The sequence below is a fragment of the Artemia sp. Qi Xiang Cuo genome, chromosome 8, assembly GCF_049724085.1.
Source record: "Artemia sp. Qi Xiang Cuo chromosome 8, ASM4972408v1, whole genome shotgun sequence".
Taxonomy (NCBI): Eukaryota; Metazoa; Arthropoda; class Branchiopoda; order Anostraca; family Artemiidae; genus Artemia; species Artemia sp. Qi Xiang Cuo.
The window spans coordinates 8,346,228-8,365,520 of record NC_142801.1 but is presented as its reverse complement, the minus strand read 5'-3'; the positions used below and the strand labels follow the sequence as shown (position 1 = coordinate 8,365,520).

General features: G+C 34.1%; 1 protein-coding gene across 1 annotated transcript in view; it reads left to right on the top strand.

The window, feature by feature from the left end:
• The first annotated feature begins 4,506 nt into the window (after nt 1–4,506).
• Nucleotides 4,507–19,293, top strand: part of krz (beta-arrestin protein kurtz) — an 82,231-nt gene continuing 67,444 nt past the window's right edge. Inside the window, exon 1 of the mRNA XM_089093187.1 lies at nt 4,507–4,548. Within this exon, the coding sequence (XP_088949313.1) occupies nt 4,520–4,548 (29 nt within the window). The 5' untranslated portion in view covers nt 4,507–4,519. The remainder of the gene's footprint in view (nt 4,549–19,293) is intronic.

Below are 19,293 nucleotides of genomic sequence, written 5' to 3'. Positions count from 1 at the left end.
CCAGTCATTGGACTGAGCTCATTGTGCAGAAGTGATACCAAATTACACGAAAAGAAATAAATAAAATAAGGCAACAATCCTAAAATGCCTTATTTTTTTTCAAAAAGTTTCGTTAAATGTTTGGCTTTAATTGTAACAAAATTCCCATACCGTTTTTTATTTTTTGCGATGCGCTAGTTTTCTATAATCATACAAATCTAGGGAAATATTATCAGTTATTTTATTTGTGCTAGTTTTATCGATGCATGTTAGATAGACTGTGAAGCAATATATTTTGTTCATTTTAAGTTTCAACTTCGCTTTTTACTTCCCTTAGAAAAACTTTTTTTTTAAAATTAATAGTAGTAAAGGGGGCATGTTTGGGCCTCCACAATAATGGGTTTCCATATCTTGTGAATAGGCTGAGGGATCGAGTTGAAACTTTTAGGGAGTATTGCAGGATAGGGGAGTCAAGTAGCTTTTAAATTCTGGGAGTGGGGTAAGTCAATGACACTATGTATATCCAGGTCATTGAAATTGCTGGTCATTGTTCTTGCAATATCTTGGGATTGGCTTGGGAGATCGAGTTGAAACTTTTAGATATGGTTTGAGAAGGAAAGGAGAGGGAGTGGGGCAAGGGAAATTCAAAGTTGGGGATTTGGGGAAGGAGAAGGGGCTGGTGAACTTTTGTATCCAATCCACGACAAAAGTGACGTTTTTGCATTATAAGCTCCTATAGGGCTCAACGTTTATACACGGTTAACTAGTGAAATAAGTCAAAATGTATTATTTGCTGCCAGGTTGTCAAAATATCGTATCTGCAAGGTCTCGAGAATGGCTAAGTATTAAGTTGAAACTTTCGGGAATGCTAAGGAAGGAAGGATAGGGAACGTTGAATTATGGTAGAGCTAAATCAAACACACTATCAAAAGGCAAATGGGAGAGGACAGAGCTAAATAATTTTTTTGTCGAGGGGAATTAAGCATGTAATGTCTCCGATTCACCTGAGTAATTCTACAATAAAACTACTAACAAAGATTATTGCTATTCAAAAATTTTGACCTAATACTCTGTCTAGTCCAAAATTTGAATAACAAGCTAAAATCTTAATTCATAACCAGATAATAAAAAAAAACTCGCTGGTATTCCTATTGTTAACCAAAAAAAAAGAGAGAGAAAAAAAAAAGTCAGTTAAAACTGCACCAATTATTAAGGACGAACATAAACTGTTTTTTTTTAAGAAACAGTTTCCAAAAAGTTTTCTCAAAGAAAAATAAAAAGCCTCATTCACTTCAAAGACAAATAAAAATAATTTCAATTGATAATTCAAACTTAAAAGACTGAAATGCCTGTTAGCCAATAAATGAGACCCAAAAGGAACAGGACTAAAAAATGAAAAATCAAGTGAAAGTTAAAAGAAACAATTAGTAAGGCTAACGCCCCACTAAGCTTGACTAAGGACAGGGCGTCGTTTGCACAATAGCCCACTAAAAAAAGAAATATACTTTGGGCATTTTCTCTTTTATAAAATAATAAATAAAAAATTGCTGAAACTTTCAGGAATATATCCTGAAACTGTCACTATATATTAACCATTCAGTGAGCTTTCATTGGTTCTTTTCAATAATCTTGGTTTTTGTAGTGATTTCTTTTTTGTTGTTATTTATATCGGTTTATGTTTTGACAAGAAAAAATCAGACTGTTCAAAAAGCATATCGTTTCCAATAAAACATAGATGAAGTTGAAGCCGTTTATATGTTTTAACGGGAGGGAAGGGGACAGGCATTACCGCTTTTATTTGTAAACTTCAATATGCTTTGAGATTCAATTTTTTTTTTTGATTTTTTATTATTTTTTGTTATTTTTTCGCTCAAATGTATTTTTTTTGTTCAAAATGCTTGTTATTTTCAATGAAACACAAATGAAATTTAAGGCGTTTAGAGGTTTTAAGACGAAAGGAATGGGATAGGTAGTACCGCATAGCACAGCTTTTATTTTAAACTTTGGTATGCCTAGAGATTTTTTTTGGGGGGGTTTTGTTGATGCTGATGTTATGAAAAATAAAAGCAAACTGTGCGGACTACAAATCGTTTTCACTAAAGCGCAAATGACACTCTGGCCTTTAGAAGCCTTAGAGGGTGTTAGTTTGTTTAATTTCGGTTTAAGTTTGACTTGATTATTCCTTTTTAATTTCTGTTCGTTTTAGTTTTTAGGTATTCAGGGACTCTAATTCAGGATTTCTAAGAATTGTTTGCCATTTCAACGAGCTAACGGAAAATAATTGTTGGCAAACATTGCTAGCTAACAATTGGATGATGAAAAAAAAACCCCTAAAATAAGCTGATAATAGTGTAATGGTTTAAGCTTCAGTTTGGACATGATGCTTTATGGTTAATGGCTAAGGGATGAATATTCATGATCAGGGACAGTCTTCTGTTGTGACTGACGAACCCAAATAAAACCAACGGGCACCAATTGAGGACTTGATAAAATCAAGACTTTGGCTCTGAGCGATTACCATTTAGAAATCAAACTGCCATTTCAAGGCCAATAACATCTTTTTCCAAAATGGAAATAAACTCCGAGGGGAAACTACGTGCTATGGAAATGACGAATCGCTCTATAGTTTTTCCACAATTGAACAGAGTGAAGGCTTTGACAATGATTTAAAATATGTGGCGTAGTTTCGTCGATAGATAGCCAAGGCATCAAATAGATAGCCAAGATAATAGATATATAGCCAAGGACTATATATTAATATATTGTTAAGGGATATGTATCGATATCTAGCCAAGGGCAGCGGACGACTCGCTCAATAGTTTTGCCACAATTGAACAGAGTGAAGGCTATGACAAAAAATTAAAATTTTTGGCTTGATTTCGTCGGTAGACAGCCAAGGTGTCAAATAGATAGCCAAGATAGATAGATATATTGCCAAGGGCTATATATTAATATAGTCAAGGGCTATGTATCGAAATCTCGCCAAGGGCAGCTATTGAGAGGCTGCCCCTTTCCAGGCCTGTGTTGATCGATAGCTAAGCCATCAAATAAATAGCCAAGATAGATAGATAGATTACCAAGGGCTATATATTAATATAGTCAAGGGCTACGTATCGAAATCTCGCCAAGGTCAGCTATTGAGAGGCTGCCCCTTTCCAGCCCTGTGTTGATCGATAGCTAAGCCATCAACTAAATAGCCAAGATAGATAGATAGCCAAGGACTATATATTAATATATTGTTAAAGGCTATGTATCGATATCTAGCCAAGGGCAGCGGACGACTCGCTCTGTAGTTTTGCCACAATTGAACAGAGTGAAGGCTATGACAAAAAATTAAAATGTTTGGCGTGATTTCGTCGGTAGACAGCCAAGGTATCAAATAGATAGCCAAGATAGATAGATATATTGCCAAGGGCTATATATTAATATAGTCAAGGGCTATGTATCGAAATCTAGCCAAGGGCAGCTATTGAGAGGCTGCCCCTTTCCAGGCCTGTGTTGATAGATAGCTAAGCCATCAGATAAATAGCCAAGATAGATAGATATATTATCAAGGGCTATATATTAATATATAGTCAAGGGCTAAGTATCAAAATCTAGCCAAGGGCAGCTATTGAGAGGCTGCCCCTTTCCAGGCCTGTGTTGATAGATAGCTAAGCCATCAGATAAATAGCCAAGATAGATAGATATATTACCAAGGGCTATATATTAATATAGTCAAGGGCTACGTATAGAAATCTCGCCAAGGGCAGCTATTGAGAGGCTGCCTCTTTCCAGGCCTGTGTTGATGACAAAGAAATCTCGCCAAGGGCAGCTATTGAGAGGCTGCCTCTTTCCAGGCCTGTGTTGATGACAAAAAAAAAGGCTATGACAAAAAATTAAAATGTTTGGCGTGATAGATAGATATATTGCCAAGGGCTATATATTAATATAGTCAAGGGCTAAGTATCAAAATCTATCCCAGGGCAGCTATTGAGAGGCTGCCCACTTCCAGGCCTGTGTTGATCGATAGCTAATCCATCAAATTGGTAGTAAACAAATTATATCTTGCTTTCTGCGGTTGAAAGGTTGCCTGATTTTCAACACTTAGTACACACTAAAAATAATAATACAATAAAAATACCCTGTGAAACAAGCGTTCTTCACTTTTTGAATGACCCTCAAACTCTCCTAATTGTCTTCATTTCATTTTTCATTTACTGAAAAATGAAATGAAATTACTTTTTTCATTTACTGAGTTATTGTTTGTATTATTTGTTTCTTTGAAATGAATGTTTTTCTTACCAAATAGGCCTACTTAGTTATAGTCAGGATTGTATCCCGGATTTTTGGTCGGAAGGGCGGGGGGGGGGGAACTTTGCATGAACAATTTGTTTTGCTATTTTTTATGCATTTTGCTATTTTTTACGAGTCGGACCAACATTTTTTGGAGGAGGGGGGGGGTTTGAACCCCCTATCCTCCCCCATGGATACGGCATTGGTTACAGTAGTATTATCATGAAATGAATATTATTCTTTTTTAGGTTTCACTTTGCTAAAGATGGAAGATAATAAAAGGCAGGGTACAAGGTAAAATTTCTATTTATTTTATCATTTTAGTCGTTAATAAATTAAATTTAATTATTATTATATATTATAATTATAATTATAATTTAATTATAATTGTAATTTAATTTAGACAAGCTAATTTTTGCTCAAAAACTGTATCAAGAAAATAAATCCTACTTTTTGTTAATGCTGTAATCCCTTAAACAGGGAACAAATAGATTGTGTCTTATTCGTTTCATTTCTCACTCCTCGGTCCGGAAACCAAGACTTAAACTTACAGGCACAAATTGTTTTGGCCTACCTGAAAAGGGTTAAATCAGTACGTTCCCCGGATTTTCTCTTTGTAAAACTCTGCGTGACTATACATTACTACTGCTAGTACTAACAACTCAGTAAAACATCAAGCCGCCCGAGGCTAACGCCTCCTTCTACACCAAATTTATTCAAAGCTTAATTGTTCGGATGAAATGCTGAAAAGCACGAATTTCGGTAGTTACTCATCCTTCATCTATGAAATACTACAGAGCCATCTTAATCTTCTTTTCATTATAGTTCTTGAAAAAGTGATCGAAGACCTTGTGTAGCTTTTAGTTTGATATCATAAAACAAAAAGCTTTTGAAATGAATATCATGAAATGAATATCTCCAATTGTGAATCACAATATCAGTAAACTCAAATTGTGAATCACAAAATTTTTTGAAAGAACATTGTCCACTATTTATGTACCCGTTTTAAATTAAATGAAAAAAAAAATATTACACTGTTTACGATAATTAATTTAATTATTCTAGGAAGTGAATATGTTTTTTTTGAAATGAATATCATAAAACTCTTACTTAGTTTCTGTTCAAAACAACATCTAACATATCTTTCACATCCTTTAGAAGCGCCCAACACAAAACCTTACTGTATGCTTAGTGCCCTGCTATATACCAAAAGCCATACAAATATAAGCCAAAAATTCATATTATAAGCCAACAAAGGCATACAAATTTTGAGAGAGCCGCTTTGTTCAACATAATTCAGAGGTCCAATAACTATGCCTCTGGGGATGACATGACCCTCCACAGCCCTTAGGACAAGGACTAAATCAAAACATAAAAACTAAACTTAATCAAAACACATTATGTCCATGCAGGTTGTCAACAGGGCGTATCTTAGGAATGGCTTAGGGTATTAAGTTGTAAAATTTCAGGGAATGATGTGGGGTATGATCAATGGACTAAAATGCAAGGTGTACACGCTATTATTGTTACTACAGCTACTACCACTACTTATACTACGACTGCTATTAAGGCTAAGGTTATTAACGCTAAAATTTCAGGGACTATTGAGGGGGAAGTGGAAAAGATCAAATTCACATTATAGGCAAACATGTAGGGAACAGGGTCTATCAGCAATCTCTTCGGAACGGCTTAGAGTATTAAGTTGTACCTTTCAGGGATGTTCAACTGACCAAATGGTAAAATGAGCTTACTTTTACTGCTACTTCTACTACTGCTTTTGCTGTAACTGCTACTACTGTTACTACTGATCCTATTACTACTGCACCTACTACATCTATTACTACTAAGGCTAAGGGTATGAAGGTGAAATTACAGAGAATATTGAGGACGAAGTTTAAACTAGATCAAAACAGACTATATGCATGCAGATCGTCAAAAGGCGCGTTTCAGTAATATCTGAAAAATAAATTGGAGTTTTAAGCTGAAACTTACCGGGCATGCTTGGGGGGGATGTTGAACTAAACAAAAGGCAATATTTGTATGCTACTACTGCTACTTCTACTATTACTACTAGAGCTAAGGGTATTAAGTTGAGAATTTCGGGGAATGTTGACAGGATGTTGAACTAAATCAAAACAAGCAATTTGCATACAGCTTGTCAAAAGGACGTATCAGCAATTTTCCAGGAACTTCTTAGAGTATTAAGGTAAAAATTTCAAAGTATGTTGAAGGAAGATGTTGAAAAAATCAAAAGGCGTTATGTGCATACTGCTACGACTACTACTATTACTGCTATTGAGGCTAAGGATAGTAAGAAGAAGCTTGCAGTGAATGTTTGTTGTTAAAAGGCATTATGTTCATGATAACACTATTGCTGCTACGACTACTGCTACTACTTCTGAGGCTAAGAATATTAATTAAGGATAAACTTTCAGGATTATTTTGGTGAATGTTGAACTAAATCAAAACAGACTTTGCGCATTTCGGCTGCCATAAAGCCGTTCGAGAAATTTCCTAGGAACGGCTAAGAATATCAAGTTGAAACTTTCAGAGCACGTTAAGGGGAGATTTTGAACAAATCAAAAGACACTATGTGCGTAATGCCGCTGCAACTACTGCTGATACTTCAGCTACTGCTAGTCTAAGAACATTTAGGGGGAAACTTTCAGTTAATGTTTAGGAGAATGTTGAATTAAATCAAAACATTCTTATGTGTATGGAGGTTGTCCAAAGACCATGTCAGCAATATCCCAGGAACAGCTTAGGGTATTTAGTTGAAAATTTTATGGTATGTAGAGGGGGATGTTGAACTAACCCAAAGGCACTGTGTGCATACTACTACTACTTCTACTACAACTGGTACTGCTACTACTACTAGAACTGCTACTACCACTTTTACTACTACGTCTACTGAAGCTAAGGGTATGAAAGTGACACTTTCTAGGAATTTGGAGGGGGGTGTTGAACTAAATCGAAACAGACTATGTCGATGTGGGTAGTCAAAAGAGCGCAATAGCGATGTCTAAGGAACAGCTTAGTGTGTTACGTTGAAACTTTCAGTGCATGTTGAGGGGGATGTTGAACCAGTCCAAAGATACTAAATGCATACTACTACTACTACTACTCATGCTACTACTAAGGCTAAGGGTACTAAGGAGACATTTTTAAAGGAAATGTTGAGGGAAGTGTTGAATTAAATCGAAAAACGCTATGTGTATGCAGGCTGTCAAAAGCGCGTATCAGCAATATTTCTGGAATATCTTAGAGTAATAAGTTGAAACTTTCAGGGCATGTTGAGGATGATGTTGATCTAATAAAAAGGCACTATGTGCATAATACTAGTACTTCTACTCCTACTACTATTGCTACTACAGCCACTACTGTAATAGTGCTACTTCTGCTAGTGCTACTAGTACTACTATTACTAAGGTTAATGGTATTAAGGTGAAACTTTCAGAGATTGTTTAGGTGTCTGTTGAACTAAATCAAAACACACTGTGTGCATGCTGCCTATCAAAAGGGTGTATCAGCGATGTCTCTGAAGCCGCTTACAATATTAAGTTGAAAATCTATAAGGGGGTGTTGAACTAACCCTAATCGCACAATGCGAATACTGCTACTGGTACAACGGCCAAAATTGAACTAAATCAAAATAGTTCAAGTGCATCCAGGTTGTTAAAAAGGTATGTATAGGATATCTTAGTACTGGAATAGGGTATAAAGCAGAAACTTTCATTGTGTTGGTATAAAACTAAATCAAAAGGTGCTGTGTGCATGCTGCTACTACTAGTAGTAGTAATAGTGCTAATACTACTGTTGCTACTGGTATTACTATTACTAGGGCTAATGTTATAAAACTTTTTTAAAAAAAATTTCTTTTCCACAAAAGAGGTTTTTCAAAGAAAAGTAAAGAACTGCATTAAACCGAAGATGAGCAGAAATAAAATCGAATAATTTTTTACGTCAAAAAACTAAAATAAACAACCATCAATAAATAAATCAAACATAAAACGAATCAGAAACTGCAATAAAAAGCCAAGTCGAGCTCAAAACAAGCAGAAACTACCACAAAGAGGAGTAGGATTAACGCCCCCCCCCCCTGTGCCTTCTAAAGACCGTATCATAATTAGCATTTTATTGAAAGCGAAACGCATTTTAAAGGTTTCTTTTTAATTTTAATAAATCCAAGATTATTAAGACTTTCAGGAATGAATATGAATATGCACATTAATCTGTTATTCCATCGTCATTGTTTTTTTCAGTAATCATGGCTATGATGATTTTTTTTATTATTTTTTTTTTATTATTATTATATTATTAATGCTATGAGAAATAAAAACGCATAGATCAACATAATGATTGTTCTCAGTAAAATACAAATTATGTTCTAATATTTGGAACGCTCGGGGGAGAGGAGGCGTTAGCCCTACTCCTCGTTGTGGAAGTTTCTACTCGTTTTAAGTTTGATTTGGGTATTTATTATTATTTAAGTTCGCTTTAGGTTCCATTTATTTATTGATAATGATTTTTTGTCATTTTTGCTTAAGATTTTTGCATAAGATTATTTGACTTTATTTCTGCTCATCTTTGGTTTAATATAAATCTTTTACTTTTCTTTGGAGAACTTCTTTTTTGGAAATGTTTTTTTTTTATTAACTACAAATAAAGGATTGTATTTGTATCCCACTATTGTATCCTTGGGAATAATTCTCCTTGGAATCCCGGGAATTCTAATAGAAATTCTCGGGAATGCTTTTTGATCCATGTGTCAAATGAGTATTGAATGATGCTTTTCGTTGAATATCCTCGCCAACAGGGATCTCATTGAAGGTGTTAGTACAGCCGAAGTTAGATGAGTTATTAAATAAAAAAACAAGTTTTTTTTTAACTGAAATTAAGGAGCGACATTAAAACTTAAAACGAACAGAAATTATTCCGTATATAAAAGGGGCTGTCCCCTCCTCAACAAAGGAGGGGACCCTTTGTTGACAAAGGGTCCCCTCCTTTAGACAAATACTGCAAGCTGTTTGAAAAGCTTTACGAAGAGACCGTGAGTTGCGTCCAAGTCAACGGCAAACGGAGCACGACATTTGGCAGCAAAACTGGTGTACGCCAAGGGTGTGCCGCCGCCCCGGAACTGTTCAATTGCGTGATAGACCATGTCATGACACGAACAACAAATCGCATGCCCTTTCGTCTGCAGTTTGGAGATTGCGTTCTGACGGACGTTGACTTCGCAGATGATCTTGGTCTCGTTGCTGACTCGATCAACTAGTTGATTGACGCTCTGCAAGTCCTGCAGCAAGAGGCAGCAAAAGTGGGGCTGAAAATAAACTGGTTTAAAACGAAGATAATGACAATTGAGCCCCCAAGCCCAGTGTCGCCCCCTGAGAACTTAATTGTTTGCGGAGCTTCTGTTGAGGTTGTAAAAAACTTTACTTATATTGGCTCTGTGCTGTCTAATGAAGGCTCTATAGAGGAAGAGGTGTACAGCCGAATTTCAAAAGCCTCGTCTATCGTCGGAACGCTCAACAATCTCTGGAGAATGCCGCATATATCTAGGCGCACGAAGATGCAAATTTATAATTCATCTGTAAGCTCGGTACTCCTCTATGCAGCGGAAACCTGACCTTTCAAATCAACCATCCTCAGCATGATAGACGTCTGCCAGACGAAACAGCTCCGTCGGATTGAGGGACTCCGATGGAACGATTTTGTAAGCAACGCAAGGGTGCTCGCGCTCACCTCCCAAGTGCCATTCTCCGTCCAAACAGCGCAGCGTACTCTATGTAAACATTGGGTAAAGTTCATAACTTTCAGCCCTCCCCCGGGGGACTTTGGGGGATTAAGTTATCCGAAATGACATAGTTATTATATTTTTGACTATGCTGAACAAAATGGCTATATCAAAATTTTGATCGGGTGACTGGGGAAAAAATGAGCGTGGGAGGGGGCCTAGTTGCCCTCCATTTTTTTTGTTCACTTCAAAAGGGCACTAGAACTTTTAATTTCCGTTCGAATGAGACCTCCCACGATATTCTAGGACCACTGGGTCGATACGATCATCCCTGGGGAAAAAAAACAACAAAAAACAAATAAATACGCATTCGTGATCTTTTTCTGGCAAAAAAATACAAAATTCCACATTTTTGCAGATAGGAGCTTGAAACCTCTACATTTGGTCTCTCTGATACGCTGAATCTGATGGTGTGATTTTCATTAAGGTAACATAACTTTTAGGGGCTGTTTCTCCCTTTTTTCGAAAATCAGGTAAATTTTCTCAGGCGCGTAACTTTTGATGGGTAGGATTAAACTTGATGAAACTTATATATTTGAAATCAGCATTAAAATCTGATTCTTTTGATGTAGTTATTGGTATCACAATTCCGTTAGAGTTTCCGTTTTTAGAGTTTTGGTTACTATTGAGGCGGTTCGCTCCTTACTTACAGTTCGTTACCACGAACTGTTTGATTATTGTCGTCTTGATTCTGGCTTATATCATGTTGGAACTAGTACATTGATAGAACATAGTTTTGGGAGAGGGGGGGGGGGTATTCAACCCCTCTCATTCAAAAAAATAAAAAAAATAAAAAATGGAAGAATTGTTGCACCCAAACATTGGGAAAATGAAAATTGTAATGTTTTGTAGATTTCGCGAGGGGACAGGCAAAATCTACCCAACTAATTTACCCTGAAATTGTCCTAACGCTTCTGCTCAAATAATACTTTATTTTATAATTAGAAGCAAGACCATTAAATCGTTGCTTTGTAAACTATTTAGTATCCCCTCAACCCCTCCCAAAAATTCAAAACATTTCGTTTTTGATTGTGTAAATGTCTAAACTCAGGCAGAGTTTGAAATTACCTGAAAATAGAATGTATATCCTGGGTCTGCCCCTACTCCCAGTCATGGGCGCCCATAAGGGGGGCAGTGGGGGGCTCCAGCCCCCCCCCCCCTGGCTGAATGATGCTGCCTTATATTTTATATTTTGTTTTGAGAATTCTATTATAGCCTACAACATGTGAAATACCGATTAAACCAGCTAAGCCCCCCGCCCTAAAATTCAGCTTATGGGCGCTAATATCCCCAGAAGCAATGTAAGATGTTTAATTTCTACAGATCGATTTTACAGTCTAGTTTTCATCTTCCTTTTTGTATTGTATATGAATTATGGTATATGTATCCCTCTATGGTTTCCTGGGAAACCCTTCTCCTTGATATTCCAGGATTTCGTATGGAAATTCTTGGAAACGTTTTTTTATCCACGTGTCAACCGAGAACAGATGTTTTATGATGAATATCCCAGGCCAAAAGTTTCTTTCTTTAAATAGCACACAGCATTTCTTTCTGGGAAAGGATTTTGTCAATCTCCCCAAAAATACAAGAAACAAATAAACGGGTGAAATTCATGGGACATTTTGTGAAAATTGTAAAGTTGAAGACATTTTGATAGGGGGTCGAATTCTTTGCTGGAAAGGTAGCCCATGCAGTAGGCAATACACTTTCCCGAGATGACCTTGCTTGATATGGTCAATAATTTTATTCTTAGTGTCAACACATCTGGTGTGACTTTGCTACTATACCTCTGAAATATTTTTGATTGTACTTGTTAATGTTCTTGAATCCTCTGTTAAATCGTAAATCTGCTTAAGTCGTTCAACTACTCAAAGTTCAAACAGAAAAACGACGCTAAGTGGAGGAGGTGTTTCAAGATGGGGAAAGAATGCAGAAGGAAAGAAGAAAAAACAAACTATAAAAAAAAAACATTTGCTGTGGCCCAAAGAGGTTTTTGTTTTGCAATAAATATGTATCTAAAAAAAATATTTACTCTTTTCCTTGATATGGCATTGGAGCAAGTGGCCGAGCTTAAATTTTCAAGTATTCTCAAACTAGGGAAAGACCACGTAAAATAATCGAGAAAACGGGTGGGTAAGTAACTGCTCATCAGTTTTTGACGCAAAAGGTCATGCGCTGGAGCAAGACTGATAAGCATAAAAAAAAAGGAAAAAAAAAGTAAGACGCAGCTCTGTGGTTTCCAAGGCTACAGGGATTTACCTACTGCAGAAAATAAAACGAGGGTTAAAGCACCCGGGCTCCATGGAGTCCTTTCAAATTATTAATTCAAAACTTTTTTCCACAAAATAAATTTTTCAAAGAAAAGTAGAGCTTCATTCAACCAAAAATGAGCAGAAATAAAGCTAAATAAACTTTCAAGTCTAAAACTACCACAAATCACCAACAATAAATAAATGAAACCCAAAACGAGGAGAAATTACAATAAATAACCAAATCAAATTCAAACCAACCAGATACTAAGATGAGTGGGGCTCAAAACACCCATGCCTTATGAAGAACAGAATATACTTTCCACTTTACTGATAACAAAATACGTATTAAATGTTTTCACTTTCTTAAAAGTTTAATAAATCAAAAATGATTAAGACTTTAAGGAATAAATATCAGAATATACTTATTAAACTGTCAAACCAAATTCATTTGTTTAATTGCAGTAAAGTGCAAATTATGTTGGGAATCTCGAGGTTAAAGCTTTGAAGAGCTAGGGTGGAGGAGGAATATACGCTGCTATCTTGGCCTTAGGCGTCCCAGTGCTGCAGTGAATATTTAGTAGTAGGCCTATTAGTGACCCCACTGACCCTTCCGTGACCCCACTGAGCTGGAAATTTGTATACACATGGATTTCTTATGATAATATGTCATACTGGGCCCATGATCCCATCCCAACCAACTTACTTTAGATTTAAGAAAAAATCTTCAGGTGAATTGAATTCCTGTTAACAGGCTAAGGGTTGTTACTGTTGCTACTTTAATTATAAGTGGTTTTGTTGGCTAGGTGCTGTTTTGAAGGAGGTGGACTAGCGGTCTCGCCCTTAAAAACTACAAGTATAGCTATTCTCAATCATCAGTATGAGTAACAAAAGCTAAAGTTAATTACAGTAGATATCATAACTAAAATAAGCATAAAAAATTCCCGATACCGTGAAAATTAAAATATTTTGACACTGAAATTGAAGACGTGGGGGAGTCGTTACATAACAAATTGTCGTGATCACATCATCTTGTTCAATCAAAATTATGAGACGTCTCCTTTCTTCAGTGTTGTTGAAAGATCGTGTAATTATGCCTTTGAGGACGTCAACCCTCTCTCAACCACCAGAACAAGGCTGTAAGTTAGGCAGTTCGTTCACTGTTTACACGTTACTGAAAACAAAATACATTCAAAATGTTTTCACTTTTTTTTTACTTTAATAAACGAGAAATCATTAAAACTTTAAGAGATAAATATCAGTATATGTATATTAAACTGACAATCCACCGTCATTTTTTTTTTCCGTAAAGTGCAAATTATATTCTGGTCTTCAGAAGGCATGGGGGTTGTCAGCCTTACTCATGTTAAATTTTGCTATTTTTGAGTTTGACTCGGTTATTTATTTTAATTTCTATTCGTTTTGAGTTTCATTTATTAATTGATGGTGATTCGTGGTAGTTTTACGCCTGGAAGGTTATTTGACTTTATTTCTGCTCATTTTTGGCTTAGTGGAGCTCTTTACTTTGGTTTGAAAAACTTGTTTTGTGAGAAAATGTTTTTGAATTGGTCCCTACTAAAAGGATAATCAACTGTTATTTTCTATATTTTATGGAAAAAACAATTTCTTTCTCTATAACATATTCTATATTCTTTAAAATATAGAAGAAGCAGTATGTTGTTTTCATATATTTTAGGAACCTCTTCAAGAGACAAAAAAAATCTCTAAACATGAAAATTCTTGTGACATACCTTGATGAGACCATAATAATGCTGCTGCAAGTTATTTTAGTCAATTACTTAATTCTAGAAACGGATATCCAGAGGATCTGTTTCCCCTCCCGTCCTTTCCAAACATGTGTTGCGTATCCCGAAATAACGTTGACAGAAGAAAGTGCAGAACTTCATTGCTTAATATGGTGTATTTCTTTTTTCTTGTAAAGCCTAATGCAATACGAGGGTCTAAACAAACTGGCTAAACAAACTAGAGTTTCTGTTGTTGTTTTTTGTAGGCATGAGGCTATAATCGGTGCTGATGTGACTTTTCTTAGTCATTAATTGCAAAAAAGTCACAGTTAATATTCCCCTTTTTGTTATATATATCTTCCTTCAAAACCGTCCTGGCTAAGTGGTTGGCGTGCTGGTTTGACAAATCTTTGTCCAAGGGGTAAGGGTTCGATCCCTAGCGTAGCCAGTTATTTGGTTCGGGACGGGGTTAGTGTCGTGACTCTCTAGTGGCGTCATACTTACTTACTACTTACTTACTTCGAAACCGCGTTTTATTCACGAAAACACGTTTTTTTCCTTGAAGCAGAACCACTGATTAACTAAAATTAACTTGCTGTCTTAAACTGCGTTTTCTTTTGACGTTTGATAAAACTGCAAAAAAAATCAGCCAATTGGAAATGCTGTTTTCCAGTGCTACGATGAAAAAAAAAATCATTGGTTCATTTGCTTTCCGGTTTGACTGTAAAGCGCCATGTGAAATAGAGGATTTATCGTGTCCGCTGCTGTGAAAATAGGTCATTTCTAAAAACCATCGTTAGGAAGGCCTTGATTTACTGAAAATTGATCTAGCAAATATATATATATATATATATATATATATATATATATATATATATATATATATATATATATATATATATATATATATATATATATATATATATATATATATATATATATATATATATATATATCCAGGGGGGGTTACCCCTTTGAACCGGGTATATATATATATATATAAATTATATATATATATATATATATATATATATATATATATATATATATATATATATATATATATATATATATATATATATATATATATATATATATATATATATATATATATATATATATATATATATATATATATATATATATATATATATATAATATATATATATATATATATATATATATATATATATATATATATATATATATATATATATATATATATATATATATATTATATAAGTGACCAATAATTGTGTGTGCATGTATGTATGGATTTTCTCGAAAACGGCTCGATATTTTTCGGGAAAATTGGTACAGTGGGATATTTTCGCATAAAAAAACGATCTAGATAGGTCAGAAGTCCGAGAAAAATCTTCAAGAGCCTTAATTTTGGTTTTTACAATTGACGTCATGTATTATGTTAGTACATCATATAAGCATTTCTTGTGACATCATATAAGTATTTTCTTATATGATATTATTATTATTATTATTATTTATTTTTAACCCACACTATACAGAGGTACAATACGTGGAGTATCACGAGGAAAAACAAAAAAAATGCGACACAACACAATATATAAATCAAAAATTACCAAATTACAGTGTAACACATAATAATTTAAAAGAAACGAGAGCAAAAAAAAAAAAAAAAAAAAAAAAAATAAAGTGAAATGAAGGGTAAAAGGGGAAAAAAAAAAAAAAAACTGACAACTTGCAGAATCTAATAAGCAGGCATTAATATTATCATTATTGTATTTTTACTCACTCTTTACAAATCTAAATTGTAGAATGACCAAACAGAGAAAAACAACTAAACAAATAAAAGAAAAAAAAAATAACTTACGACTGAAAAAACCTGATAAGGTGATGGTGCGGAGAAAAACGGATATAAGCAGTATTTGAAAGTTTTCTGTGTAGTGCTTCCAGATTTTCAGTAATATTGGGAAAAAGAAATTTATTAATAATTACCCGGTTTTTGGTCCAAGGTGGAAGAAACAACAAAAATTTACAAAATCTAAAATAATTAATCCGGAGTCTTTTTAACTCAGTTTTCTTCAGAAGGAGAAAAATTCCAGAAGCAAAAAGAATTGAATGGTCACAAAAAGTTGAATAGAGCTTGGCTAACGCGAGTTTATTATATTTACCTCTATTGGCAACAATCTTAGTATATCCTAATTTAATTTTCATATTAATATCTGAGACTGTGCGCTGGCGCAAGCTCGGAAGACTATTAGTAATAGAAATACCAAGCCATCGAAGAGAATCTACGAGAGGGATAGTAAAGCCACTACAATAAAGGGAAGTACTAGAAATTTTATTAAAAGAAAGACATTTACATTTATCCACATTAAGAGAAAGGCCTATGTTTGAAAAAGAAGTGGCAACACGAGAAACCATGTTAGATAAACCAGTTTTAGTCCGGCTTATAAGAAGCAGATCATCAGTGTAAGCCAGGTAGGAAACATCAGAATAACCATAGAGATAGGGAGCCGAAATCTTCGCCAGAACACCTGAAATACACAAATTAAAAAGGGTCGGAGATAAAACTCCACCTTGCCTTAAACCTCTTTTTAATTTAATATTAGATGCAGGCACAGATTTCAGCCGAAGAAAAGAATTAGAGTACCAGTACCGAAGAAGCAAAATAACCGATAGATTGACACCGTAACCACGAAGAGCAGAGAAAAGCTGACTATGACTTACACTATCAAAAGCTTTAGATAGATCTAAAGTACAAAGATATATACTCCTTCCCTTAGAAGAATTTTCAAGGAGCAAAGAAGATAATACACGATGTGCGTGTTGACAACCTACTCCGGGCTTAAATCCAAACTGGTTATCTCTCTCAAGCATATTATTAGTCACAAAAGGTATTAAAACATGCTCAAGAACTTTAATTTATGCATAAGAATTTATGCATAGCATAAATAAGATTGTTGAGTTTCCAACGCAGCAGTTACTTATTTAATATAATGTCTGTTGGAAGGCCCAAGCTGTTGGAAGCCATGTTGATCCTGTAGGTAAGAAAGTGGCAACTCTTGAATTATCAAATTAGTGTATTCTTGCATACTTTAGTTTGTATATGACGGTTTATTCAAGGCCGCCAAACTTTGTTTCCATTAGGGGTTTTAAGGACGAAATGCCAAAAAAATTAGCCAAAAACAACAATTTTCTTCTTAAATTAAAAAAACTGTTTTTCTGTGTTTTAAAGGGTGATTAGCTGTATGTTGTATCCATGAAATAGAAATACAATAGGGTGGTAAATGTGTCCTTTAAATATGGTGGCTATGAAGTTAGAAATAAGTTACTGAAGATTATTAATATTATCTTTTAAAAAGGGGAAGTGTCTAGCGATTTTAGGAAAACCCTAATTAAATCCTGTATAAGGAAGGTGATAAGAGTGAGCGTAGCCTAGTTTCTGTAGGTAGCAACATGCTTAGTATGATGGTAGGCTACTTTTTAGTCTTAGAGATGCTGTAGACAAAATTTGACAAAGTTTTATCAAAGTTGACGTTTGATAAAACTGCAAAAAAAAAATCAGCCAATTGGAAATGCTGTTTTCCAGTGCTACGATGAAAAAAAAAATCATTGGTTCATTTGCTTTCCGGTTTGACTGTAAAGCGCCATGTAAAATAGAGGATTTATCGTGTCCGCTGCTGTGAAAATAGGTCATTTCTAAAAACCATCGTTAGGAAGGCCTTGATTTACTGAAAATTGATCTAGCAAATATATATATATATATATATATATATATATATATATATATATATATATATATATATATATATATATATATATATATATATATATATATATATATATATATATATATATATATATATATATATATATATATATATATATATATATATATATATATATATATATATCCAGGGGGGGGGGTTACCCCGTTTTGAACCCGGGTATATATATATATATATATATTATATATATATATATTATATATATGTATATATATATATATATATATATATATATATATATATATATATATATATATATATATATATATATGTGTATATATATATATATATATATATATATATATATATATATATATATATATATATATATATATATATATATATATATATATATATATATATATATATATATATATATATATATATATATATATATATATATATATATATATATATATATATATATTATATAAGTGACCAATAATTGTGTGTGCATGTATGTATGGATTTTCTCGAAAACGGCTCGATATTTTTCGGGAAAATTGGTACAGTGGGATATTTTCGCATAAAAAAAAATGATCTAGATAGGTCAGAAGTCTGGGAAAAATCGTTAAGAGCCTTAATTTTGGTTTTTACAATTGACGTCACGTACTATGTTAGTACATCATATAAGCATTTCTTGTGGCATCATATAAGTATTTTCTTATATGATATCATGCATAGCATAAATAAGATTGTTGAGTTTCCAACGCAGCAGTTACTTATTTAATATAATGTCTGTTGGAAGGCCCAAGCTGTTGGAAGCCATGTTGATCCTGTAGGTAAGAAAGTGGCAACTCTTGAATTATCAAATTAGTGTATTCTTGCATACTTTAGTTTGTATATGACGGTTTATTCAAGGCCGCCAAACTTTGTTTCCATTAGGGGTTTTAAGGACGAAATGCCAAAAAAATTAGCCAAAAACAACAATTTTCTTCTTAAATTAAAAAAACTGTTTTTCTGTGTTTTAAAGGGTGATTAGCTGTATGTTGTATCCATGAAATAGAAATACAATAGGGTGGTAAATGTGTCCTTTAAATATGGTGGCTATGAAGTTAGAAATAAGTTACTGAAGATTATTAATATTATCTTTTAAAAAGGGGAAGTGTCTAGCGATTTTAGGAAAACCCTAATTAAATCCTGTATAAGGAAGGTGATAAGAGTGAGCGTAGCCTAGTTTCTGTAGGTAGCAACATGCTTAGTATGATGGTAGGCTACTTTTTAGTCTTAGAGATGCTGTAGACAAAATTTGACAAAGTTTTATCAAAGTTGACGTTTGATAAAACTGCAAAAAAAAAATCAGCCAATTGGAAATGCTGTTTTCCAGTGCTACGATGAAAAAAAAAATCATTGGTTCATTTGCTTTCCGGTTTGACTGTAAAGCGCCATGTAAAATAGAGGATTTATCGTGTCCGCTGCTGTGAAAATAGGTCATTTCTAAAAACCATCGTTAGGAAGGCCTTGATCTACCGAAAATT